The following is a 12,045-nucleotide window of genomic DNA, read 5'->3' on the forward strand; positions in this document are numbered from 1 at the left end:
AGCATTCATAATTCTTTTTCAATATTTCTATTTATTCTTTTAATTTTGAATTTTCCATTTGAACTTTATCAAAATTCTAATAAACATGTTTTAGCTAAGTTAATTTTTAATTCAATGTTATCATTTTTAAATTCACATACTTGGTTCATAATTTATATAGAGATATAGATAATATCTATATTACATCATAAAGTTGATCAGCGAGAGTAGTACATCACTACTATGTTGGACTCGTAGTTCAATACTCCTCTTTTATTGATGCTTTTGATGCTTATCTCGAATGAGCTTTCTGTGTCTTCATCTTGATGACTTGCCATAAGTGCAAGTCCAGCGTAGGCCTCAATCTCGGACTCTGATGACGACTCATCCCACATGACTTCTAGGGTGCGTTTGGTTCAGGATTATCTTCGATAACCTTGGTTATCCATTCAAGGTTATCAAGGATAACCTTGTTTGGTTTAAATAATTGATGATTCCTAAGTTATGATGTATGTCTGACACATCAGTAATTTGGACATATAATCCGGAATCACAAAACCTCATAAAAATGAGATTTTCTTTGATTCCGGGGTTAACAAAAATTTTAAAACAAAATTACCCTTAATTATTTACCGTTTGAGACAAAAATCACCCTACAAATTTATCAAATTTCAATCTGCAACTCGGATATAGCTTCCCGATTCAAAAAAAAAAACCCTATAGCTAGTGTTCAAATTTATCAAATTTCAATCTGCCACTCGGATATAGCTTCCCGATTCAAAAAAAAAAAAAAACCCTATAGCTAGTGTTCGCCGCTCCTCTCGCGCACAACTTTTCCCTCTCGTGGTGATTCTCCCTCTCGCAGCGATCTAGCAGCGCTCCTCTCGCGGCGATCCTCCCTCTTGCGCACAGCTTTTCCCTCTCGCGGCGTTCCTCCCTCTCGCGCCGCTCCTCTCGCGCAGAGTATTTGATTTCATTGCTTCTCCTTGGATACCAGAGAGGATAACTAGTTCCATCAGAGAAATGAAGATTAATATTTTTCTTGGCTGTGCAGCCTATCAGTCCATTAGGAACTAGTTGTCAAGAATCGAGAGGTCACAAACTTGAGTTGTGAAATGAGCCATTATGTAGGTTGAACAAACACTAGATCAATGCCGAAATTTGGAGGAAGATTTGATACTTCTTTATGGAGTAAGATCCGTAACTATTTTTTCAATCCTTGGTTTCTTTCCTCTTATTTCTCTCCCTGTTAAGACCAAAAAAAAAAAAAGAAGAAGAAAGTGTAGCATGTAAGATTGTAAATGCAAGCTTAAGGATTTTATTCATAGCTATTCATTAGTTTGCTTCCATGTCAACCAGGTATATTGAAGCAGTGGAGAATCATATGCCACAAGTTATTGTGATTGATGAAATTGGAACTAAACTTGAAGCAATAGCTGCTAGCACCATCGCCCAACGTGGTATCCAGCTTGCTGCCACTGCCCATGGAGTAACAATAGAGAATTTGATAATGAATCCTTCCTTGGAGATGCTTGTGGGAGGAATACAAGTACGTGTTATAAATTAATTATGTTTGTATTTCTTAACATAAGCTTAATTAAATTTATGACCTAGTAACAGTTGATGCATCAAATTTGCATAATTCTATTAATGTAGATATGATAGCAAATTTTGCTTCATTTCAACAGAATGTTATTTGCTACTTTTTGCTCTCCGTTTTAGACACACACACATACACATATAAATTATAAATGAATTAAAATAAGTTATTTTAAATAGGCTTACTATAAGACTAATTTGTTATAGTGATGATTGTCCTTAAGAGTGTTACACTAGGTGACAAGAAGCAAGCAGAAGAGGTATCCAAAAGACTGTTCTGGAGCACAAAGGACCCTCAACATTTTCATGTGCTGCGGAGATTGTCTCAAAGATTGAAGTACGAGTACATCATAGTCAAGAAGCCACAGTAGATGCACTTCTTGCAGGTTATTAAGCTTTATGTTTTCGTCCAACCAGGCCTTATAAGACAGTATAATTCTTTGTGAAGTTCTACCCTATTTCTCTTTTACTGTGCTTTGAAAGTTGACAAGGCAGCATCAAGGGGCTCATTTACTTTTATCCAAAATGAAATCCATCCAAAATGAATTAGATAGTTGAATTAGATTGTTGGTACTTATATTTTGATATACTTTTGGACAATTATGATACTATTTTGATCAAAACTTATTGGATGAATATCATTTTAGATTGAACTTGATGATAGTATGTTATTTTCTGTTTGTATTTCTGTTTGATGATAGTATGTATTTGTTGTCTGTATTGCTGGTTCAAAAATGTTTACATCATGACCTTCAATGGTTGAGTCTCATCTACTTGATCGTAAACTACAAATACCCTTGTAGAAAATTTATGAACCAATGGTTCCACTGCCAAATTGTTAAATACTGCCAAATTGTTTCTTTTTTCATGAAAAGATAGAAAATTTATGAACCAATTTTGATACTACACCTTACTGATTTTTCAGAGAAAAGGGCATGATCTATTTTTTTCTTCTTCTCCCTTTTCCTGGTTAGGATATGTGAACCTATACATTGTGATAGTGATTTGCACTAACTTGAATTGCTGGATATTCAACTTCATACGGAATTAGCTGACTACATATTACTAACTTGTTAAGCAACAAATTCTGAGAACAAACAATCTTCTATATTATAGAATCTCAAAGCCTCTTCTCGATCGAATGAAATATGGTGCTTCTCGACTCAAGAATTTCAAGAAAGCAAAGACAGCAAAGAATGCAAATTCCCGGAATAATGCTAGTCCAGATTATCATAGTGATAGACGTTTGTTTGGTGATGAATGCGCATTTTGCCATTCGTTTCGAATTACAAAGGTGATGTATATGTGAAGTATTGTCCTTCCCCTTTGTACTCAGGTTAAATTTTAGTTAATTCATGGTGTTATTCTGATCCTTTGAGATAGTAATTGTTTTTGCAGTGGATATTCTGCAACAATATTTTTTTTTTACAAATTGGCATTTGCAGGCTTCTAGACCTATGTATTGCTACAAAGATGGAAAACTCACTGCATTGGAGGAAGCAAACCAACCTGATGGAATATATGTTCATGAAAAGTGTGTTGTATGGCAAGTTATTTCTTCTATAGATGTTTCAGAATTATAGGATTTCAAAGTAATTGCGTATGATGATTTATTTTCTAGCTTGTCACATTCTTTCCACTAATTGTTACATCGCCAGTTAAATCCATATCTAGTGTTTATTCTTGTGCCTTTAGCAATTCCTTCTTATAATTTGGAGTTCTGGAGCTTAGATGGTTTATGCTTCTTCCTTACTGATCCTTTTTCTGTTTGGTGATTGTGTACTTGGGGCTCCCCAAGTGTATTTTTCTGGAGAAATCATGAAAAACTTTGAGTTAGAACTAAAGCGAGCATCAAAGTTAAAATGCAGCAAATGTGGGTTGAAAGGTGCTGCTCTTGGTTGTTATGATAACAACTGTCATTGTATTTTTGCTGGATTCTTGTTTTTTTTTGGGTCATAACGGAAGGTGAAGATGCATGCTGCATTTCGAATGCTATTTTCTCAATATGTTGGCAAGGCACTAATACAATCTATCTACTTATAGACATGTCTTGTGGATCAGCATACAATGCTCTATCTTTGTGGTAAAAGTAAACTGCAATGAATCAACTGATTTACAGAGAAAGACAAGCTACCACCATAGTGGTAACGCTTATTAAGATGTTAGCCATCTCAACTTCAGAAGAAAAAACAGAGAGAGGATTTCACAAGTCAAATAAGCCTTAATAACCTTGATTCCAAAAAAAAAAATTCTCCATCTAAGTGGCAATAACAACCTTTGAAATTCCAGACATTCAACTACCATCCGATTGAGACCGCCCTACTCCTCTCAGCTGGGCAAAAAAGAGTCTCTTTCGTTGTGATATATATTTTTAATATATATATATATAAACTGTAAAACAAAAAAAATAAATTAAATAACTGAATTCAATTCTATTCAATATCATGTATATCATGTGCTATCCTTTATAAGCATTAATACCTTTTACATAAAAAATTATATATTTAATTAAAACTATCTAAAAATAAAATAATAAAATAATAAACAAAAAATCTAATTTTATATATATATATATATAAATCAAAGGTAATATGGTAAAATATCACGTTAGGTTATATACTAAAACCTCCAAACAAACACGATTTTACTGGATTACCTAAATTGTACCAAACAACCAATGGTTATGTTTCATTCCCTATAACCTTGGTTATGTGATTACTTGGTAATCATATAACTAAGGTTATGTATCATAACTTGAACCAAACACGCCCTTAAATTTTTGTGCTTCATCAGTCTTGTCCCTTTGTCTTTTTCTTTCACCTTTTTCTTCAGCTTCGGGCAGTTGTTCTTGATATATCTTTCTTCTTAGCAATTGTAGCAACGAACTTTCCTTTTGCTTTGTAGTAATTTAGTTGTCTACTCCTTATATAACCAAAATTGTTGGTTTTAAAGAACATACTAAACTTCCTTACCATGTATGCTTCTTCATTTTCGTCGAGCAATGATTTGAACTACGACTCGATCTTCTTGGCTTTTAGAGCAACGTTATTGTTTGACTTTTCTGTGTCTTTAAGACCTACACATCGAGACTCTTGAAGTTCGAACATTGAAAATAAATTCTCTAACGTAGTTACTTCAAAGTCCTTGGAAATATAGTAGGAGTTTACTATAGATGTCCATGTCGGTGTTCTCAGAAATGCATTTAAGACATATCTCAATGAATCTTGATTCATTACCGATTCACCGAGGTTGTTGAGTTTTGTGATCAGTTCTTTGATTTTGATGTGCAGTTGAGCTACCTTTTCTCCTTCTTCTATCTGGAGGTTGCTTAGTCGATTTCAGAGGATGTCTCATCTTGCTAGCTTGGCCTCCAATGTCCTTTCATGCAGCTCCAGAAACTTCTCTCAAAGTTCTTTTACTTAGTCATAGGTGTCGATCCGGTTGACTTCTTGAAATTGTAGCATGCTCAGAAGGTGGAACTCAACCTTACCGTTTGTCATGAACTTAGTCTGTTATTTTTTTGTTCCACTGATGTTCTTTCTTGTCTTCTCCATTCTCATCCTTAGGTACTGCAAAACCATATTTAATAGAAAGTAAAATGTCGAAATCGGTTTTGAAGAATGCCTCTATTTTACGCTTTTTAAAGTGCGAACTCCCTCTCGAACTTTGATGGATAGATACTGGATTTGACTATCATTTTCATGCTTTAGCAAACGGTTAGTTCTTCTTAAGCGGTTTTACTTTAATATAATATCAATTGTAGGTCTAGGTAGGTCGACTAGAGTGGGTGAATAGCCCTAAAAAAAGTTAAGAAAATCTCTTGTTTTTTGAATTTAGCAAGGACACAATATTAATTAAACAATTAAAAAGAAATACATAAAATAAGTAAGATGACAAAGAAATTACTTGATTATAATCTAAATAGTTTTTAATCAAAGACAAATGAAAGTGCACTAAAGTTCTCCTTCGTTGAGGGCAGAATAGTCTCTTATAAACTTTGAAAGCTCACAAATGACTAATGAAATGAGTACAGTGATTATTGTTATAAACTTTGAGGATCAAGGCTCTATTTATATCCCACTAGTCGAAATTAGCCGTTGGCTGACATGACAGCTCCTGGGCGCCTGTATCGGTCCAGGCGCTAGATATGGTAGACTCAATCCACTCCTCAACGGCTTCTTTCCAATGGTTATCAACTTCTAGGCGCCTGGACCAAGTCCGGGCTCCTAGACAAGGTCAATTCCAAGTTGACATCGGGTGATTCTCAGTCGTCCAGAGTTGCGCTCATTTGAACTCAATTTCGGCATTCTCCTCGAGTAGTCTTCCTCCTTGGCTTCTCGTCCATCAGAAATACCGTGCACGTCCCTCTCGTCCGCCAATATACTCTTCCGCAGCTCCTTATCCGTCAGATGCATCGAGCCCGTCAACTCACTTCTTGTATCATCCTTCTCGTCTGCTGCATCTTCCATTCGACTTCTTATATTCCTAAGTTCTCGCACACTCAGATATAAAATATCAAAACTACATAACCTAACTTAACTCGATTAACTATATCAAAAATAATCTGGAATACTTACACCAACAAATCTTTCACTCTACCGTTTGTTTTAGTGGTCGAGATAACTACTCAAATTGTGTGTTCCATAACTAATATACTCATTGTTCGGTCGAATCTGAGTTCTACCAAATCAAGCTACTTTTCGACTCTGCTTAATATCCAAGCCTCTTGCTAACCTATGATCGAGCTAACTGAATGATCTCAAGCATTGTCGAACCTCCAATAAATTTTCATGACTCCTCACAGAGTAATCTCAATTTCATTTAAATTGATTCGAGTTCAATTTGAGACTTAGACTACTTGAGCCTCTTTTAATCAAGTCAAAAGGGCATCACATAGTCTCCTAGGTAATGGTGCATCAGTGGGACATTTTTTTCCAATTTTTCAAATATTTAAGGATGGAGTTCCAATTTTAGATGAATTAATATATAATTTTTTTTAATGAACGATTAATTTAAAAACACTGAATTGATTATGATCAAAACAAATTAGAATTGATTATGATCGAGGCAGATTATTAATCTCTTAGTCAATTACCTAATAAGGGTCAATTTTCGATATACAAATGTCATCGGAGACAAACTTTTGCTGCTCTCATAATTTTAATAAGTTGACTATGTAATTTATCTTATAAATGTAAAAATAATAATAAAAAATAAAATTAAAAAAAAAATCTAACCATCTGTTTACTGTAACGTCTCGTTCGACTCCAGTCCCCCATCTAAATTGCTGTTAAATTGGGTACGACGACCAGGACAGAACGGGGCACAACGACATCACGCTCAATAGGACGACGCTGCAGCTTTTACCAAAACGCTCAGGAATGATTTCAGATGTTTCTGGCCTTTCCACCCACCCTCCATCCAACTAATTACTTACCCACGGTACCATTCAATCGCAACATCAAAATTTAAATTTTATTAAAAATAAATATTTTAAAATTTAATTTCTGAATATATAAAAATTATATTTTGAATTTATCCATTAGGCAAACCAGACAAGAGCACTCGAATTATCAATCAATCAATCAACATCCCCTTTGCTCTGCCGTTCGATTTTTCTATTTTTTTTTATCAAACTTCCAATTGGCCGAGGTTTTTCGTGTATGCTCGTTGATATCTCTCTCATCGTACGCATGATAAAAGTATTCAGTCTATAAAGTTCACTTTAATGTTGTGAAGAATTAGATGTCATCAAGATATATTGCCGCTAATCTGATCAAATAATTAAACAATAACGATCGATACACTTTGTGAAGCTAACGATCGATACACTTTGTGATGCTAACGCTCGATTGCTAATTACAGAAATCAAGTCATCGCGAAATACTGCGACTAGCAAGTTATCCTAAGTAACTAATCTTGGGATTTCTCCGGCGACGGCGACGCTAGCGAACAGCTCCGCTTTGAGTTGCTCTTGTGTGTAGATCCGGCTTGTCATCTTGACGGTGACCTGTTGGATCATCAGCTCCTTCACCACCGACACGTTGGCGCAGTTCACCTCCAGTTCAAGCTCGCGCAGCGCCGCCATCAGTCTCGCCGCCGGGTGGCGCCGCCGGTCGCTCTGCATCCGGATCATTGCTTCCCAACCCAAAATTTTCACCTCCAGCTCCAACTCGGACAACTCATCCGTGCGCTGTACCCCGTCGCTTCTGGATGAGGGGGCGGCGACGAGCGTTTCCTTCTGTATCTTGAAGGAAGCCAGATCGGCCTGCAACCTCCGTTTGTCGGCGTCGAGCTCCTGCACCTTTGAGCGGAGCTCGTTGATGTAGGTAACGGCGTCGGCGAGTAGTGACGCCTTGTCCATCTTGGACACGTTGGGCACCACGGAGCGCAGCGCGTAGAACCTCCGGTTCAGCTTCTCCCGCCGCTGCCGCTCTGCCTCCACGTGGTCCAGCGGCTCTTCGCGGCCGTTCGCCGGCTTCCTCCCCCGCTTTTTCGGCCTCTGCTTCTCCGGCTCCAGCACCGCAGTTCTGCTGGTCACATCCCGAGCCGAGGCCTCCAAGTCGGAGTGCTCCGAGCTGTCTCCGTCGAAGAATCCTTCCAACTTCATCACCGGAACAAGGGGCGCTGAGAGGAATACGTCGTCGCTTCTTGACGCAGACTTCTTGATCTCGTTGGAGATGTGTTTGCCGATGCAGAAGGAGTTATCACCGGAGGTTGGGGAAATCGAGAAGTCAACCGACGAAGGAGGCTTCATGGCGGATGGCTCGGAGATGTAGAAATCGCAAGGATCCTGGAGCACACCAAGCTCCACAGATGGCTGCCACGTTGTAGTCTTAGGGCGGCCATGGAAGAGGGCTCTGATCTTGTTCAAGAACTCAACGCTCTGGTAGATCTCCTGCGTGGAGCCGAGTTCGACGACGGCGCCGCAGGACAGGGGAACGCATGTCATGGTGCGGATCCCGAACATACGCGCCTGCCTAGCCCGCTCGCAGAGCGCCGCCGACTCCATGCCCCCTGCCGCAGTCAGCCACACCGGAGATCCGGTGAGGAGGGTCTGTCCGGGCATCCCACAGCCTGGAGCGAACGTCTGCGTCATCGACATAAGGAAAAACCATTCCGTGTCGCCGACCTCTTCGTCTGTGGAGTCATCGCCGCCGGCGCCGCCGGAGATGAGAGCGTTGAGCTCTCGGAGCACCCGCTTGCGGTGTTCTTGGTTCTCTGTGGACTCGACGCCCCTTTCATCTCCGTACTTGTTCTTGTCCTCCTCGAATCCTCGGTAATACCCGTCTCCCCAACTGAGGAGAACGCCTCCGGCGACGGCAGCGGCAGGGGAGGGCTTCCAGAAGATGGCGTACGTCCAATTCCCGCTGGCGCCGTCGATGAGAGAGTGGAGGCGCTTCTGAAGCGTATCCGGGGTGAGCTGAGGGGACCTCACCGTAGAAGTAGTGACAGTGGAGTGAGAGGAGGGGGAGGAAGAGGAAGAGGGGATGGCAGGGGGATCCGCAGAAATCGTGTGCAGCAAGTTGTAATGCGTGACGGCGGTGGGGGAGGAGATGGAGAGGAAGGCGTCCATCACGGCGGCGTTGTCCTGGTTCCAAAGGTTCATGGTCTGCCGTACGTCGGCGAAGCTTGAGATGCGATGACGTGGCGATGGTGGTTGCTGGGACTTGGGCGATGAAGGAGGAGGGGTTGCGGGGGCTTAATAATGTAGTTCCAGAGGAGGTGGCGTGTGGGGCCCAGGAACTGGCCCTTGTCTTCTTTCAAGGATAAAACAGTAACATCCGCCTTGTCCTTTTCCTTGAATACTCACGCGGTGCTAATTATAAAGGAACAGGAAGAATTTAAATATAAACTATTTTTAAATTTTAAAAATTAAAAGAAAAGAAAATGGGGCTTTTTTTTTAATGTTTCTGTAAGCATAAATATTGATCTTCACAAGCTTTTCGATATTCCTTCGCAATGATATGCCCCTAAGATTACAGTGCACGGGAGGATATCATATTGTCACTCACATAATTATCATTCCAATCTTTCGAGAAAATTATATTTTCAATTCTGTAATTTATATTTTTTTCAATTTTTATCTTGTTATGAGTTAATTTATGTTATTAATCCAATTTTTTTAAAAAAAAATTTAAATTTTTCGACGGAAAATGTCTAATTTATGATTAGAATATAAAAAGCACATGGATCATAAAAAATCAAAATTCCCAAATTTAATTTACAACTCAAAAATTTTCAATTTTAAAAGAAAAAAGATTAAAATTGGAAAATATTATAAGTTAAAGGACTAAAAATGTAAATTGATTCATAACAAGATTAAAATTGGAAAAAGTGTAAGTTATAAGACTAAAAACATAATTTTCTCCTAACTATAATATTTTTATAGGAAATTTTTTCTAAATGAAATGTGCAGTCATAGGATATTAAGCTTTTGGTCGATCCATTGTGAACCTGATTTACTCAGATGACCGATGTGAAATTTTCATAGGATCAATCGATCATCTTAGATTCAGTGTTATCTAATTCATCATTATTTGTTTTTCCTTCAAAATGACATGGGCTTATGACATTTGGATTCGAATAATTATGATATAAATATTTTTATCTCTTGTTCCGATTTGAAATCAGAGGATGGGGCAATTCCATCAAAACTTCCTTCGTTGTCTTGGGCCACATTAGTTTATAGTGGATTCACATCTAGGTTAGTGTTAGGATTGAAAAAATTTAGATATCTTTATAATAGTATAATATTATCCACTTTAAATATAATCTCTTATGATTTTACTTCCCTCCATATCCGTGGGACCGGCTCTAGGGGGGCCGCTGATGTGGCGGTTCCATTTTTTTTTCTTATGATTTTATTTTTAGACTTTACCCAAAAAATATCATACCAATTCTGATATATTTGCCTTATAAACTCATGATTTTTCTCATGTGTTTTCAATATGAAATTTTATTTGAAATCTTACAACTCCAACAATCTCTCCCATAAACAAAGGATCACATGTCCCCCTCAAATAGAAAGTCTATCCGTTTGACGTATAATCCTCGACCCACCAAATCTTTCTACCCCTAGATTCAACCGATTTACTAGGATTTCTTTACCTAGACGCAACCAGGGCTTCTATGCTTGATTGTTCACCGTAACTATCTACCTCTGATACACTTAATCCGGACACGAGAGCCCCCACATCCTTTATTTAAGGTCAATATTCTATTAACATGGCTCGATTTGACCATAACTCTTGTACATAGTTGGTGGTTAGCTTATGGCAGTCCGGATATTGATACTAATTGTTATTGTTGGTATAGTTAACACTCAGAATCAAATTCAGATTTTGATGTATGATAAATGGTTAAAGTTAGATGTTGTATTTTCTAACCTATTTACTAAATGTGCAGAACTGAAATACTTGGTGGGACCTAACATCGAACTAAAGTCTAGTTAGGTTGAAAACTATCATAGGAAGACCAAATAAGTTAATATCTGACAAGAAGTCTAGTTGGGTTTGTGGGACTTGACAACTAGTTGAAATTCAGATGGGACATCTGATAAGAAGACCTGATGGGTCAAAAGTCGAGTAAGTCAACAAATAGTAAGGAAAGCACGGGAGGAGAGTGACCCAGTGATGATGTGTTCTCGGTCGAGAGAACAGTAGGCATTGGTCCGACGTAGGGTTTCAGCAAAATCCGAAGTCAAGATCGGATAGTCCCGAGACTGTCAAAAATTTATTTTGTTTATTATGGTTGGTGTGCTAACTCTGTGATATAGGAAAGTGAAAGCTAGAAAAAAGGGGGTTCCAGGCACCCGAAAAGAGGTCCAACCGCTCAGAGGTCCGAGTGCCCCGAGTGGGTCCAAGCGCTTGGATTGGCCCGAACCCAGCTACTCGTGCAAATGAATTGACTCACTCCGATTGACCGGCACATGTCAGTGTCCAAGTGTTCGGGACTGGTCTAGGTGCTCAAGATTGGTCTAGGCACATGGAAGTGGATAAAGGCTACCGGATATAGCTTCACTGAGGTGCTCAAGATTGAAAGAGACAATTTTTAAAATACATGTGATTCACACACACCCTATCACGTACCTACGATTCTATAGTTAAAATCGAAGGAATTTAGATATCTCTACAATAATATAATATTGTTCACTTTGAGCCTAAGCCCTCATGATTTTATTTTTAGGTTTAACTCAAAAGGTCTCATACCAATTAAAATATTTTTCCTGTATAAGTCCATGATCTTTCACATGTGTTTTCAATGTGAGATTTTTTTTTTTTTTTTTTGCAACCTTGTAAACCAAACAATTGACTTGTAGCAAATCGGGTGTGTCCTACCGAATGAAGAGGAGATGAACAAAACTTGACGAACGAACTCCTTTTTTTACCTCATTGGACACCCTGCATCCTTGTTAAAACAGATCAACCAGAACTTAAAAGGGGGTCAAGGTGCATCTCAATGTGA

At 38.5% G+C, this 12,045-nt stretch overlaps 2 protein-coding genes across 3 annotated transcripts; one reads left to right on the forward strand and one right to left on the reverse strand.

The window, feature by feature from the left end:
• The first annotated feature begins 767 nt into the window (after positions 1-767).
• LOC122011670 (protein SEEDLING PLASTID DEVELOPMENT 1-like) lies at positions 768-3,356 on the forward strand. Of its 2 annotated transcripts, XR_006120005.1 has the most exons (5): positions 768-1,170; positions 1,339-1,528; positions 1,816-1,964; positions 2,695-2,872; positions 3,024-3,356. XR_006120005.1 is itself a non-coding variant. In XM_042568045.1 (4 exons), exons 1-3 carry the CDS (start codon positions 1,166-1,168, stop codon positions 1,947-1,949), a joined length of 342 nt encoding a protein of 113 aa, XP_042423979.1. In that variant the 5' UTR covers positions 768-1,165; the 3' UTR covers positions 1,950-1,964; positions 2,695-3,356. The 2 variants fall into 2 exon arrangements, 1 of the variants encoding a protein (XP_042423979.1); XM_042568045.1 differs by having other exon boundaries at positions 1,803-1,964; positions 2,695-3,356.
• A 3,963-nt stretch (positions 3,357-7,319) lies between these two features.
• On the reverse strand, positions 7,320-9,280 carry LOC122007874 (transcription factor MYC2-like). The gene has a single exon (XM_042563403.1). It carries the CDS (start codon positions 9,185-9,187, stop codon positions 7,484-7,486), a length of 1,704 nt encoding a protein of 567 aa, XP_042419337.1. The 5' UTR covers positions 9,188-9,280; the 3' UTR covers positions 7,320-7,483.
• Positions 9,281-12,045: the final 2,765 nt, after the last annotated feature.

The sequence above is a fragment of the Zingiber officinale genome, chromosome 8A, assembly GCF_018446385.1.
Source record: "Zingiber officinale cultivar Zhangliang chromosome 8A, Zo_v1.1, whole genome shotgun sequence".
NCBI classification, from domain to species: Eukaryota; Viridiplantae; Streptophyta; class Magnoliopsida; order Zingiberales; family Zingiberaceae; genus Zingiber; species Zingiber officinale.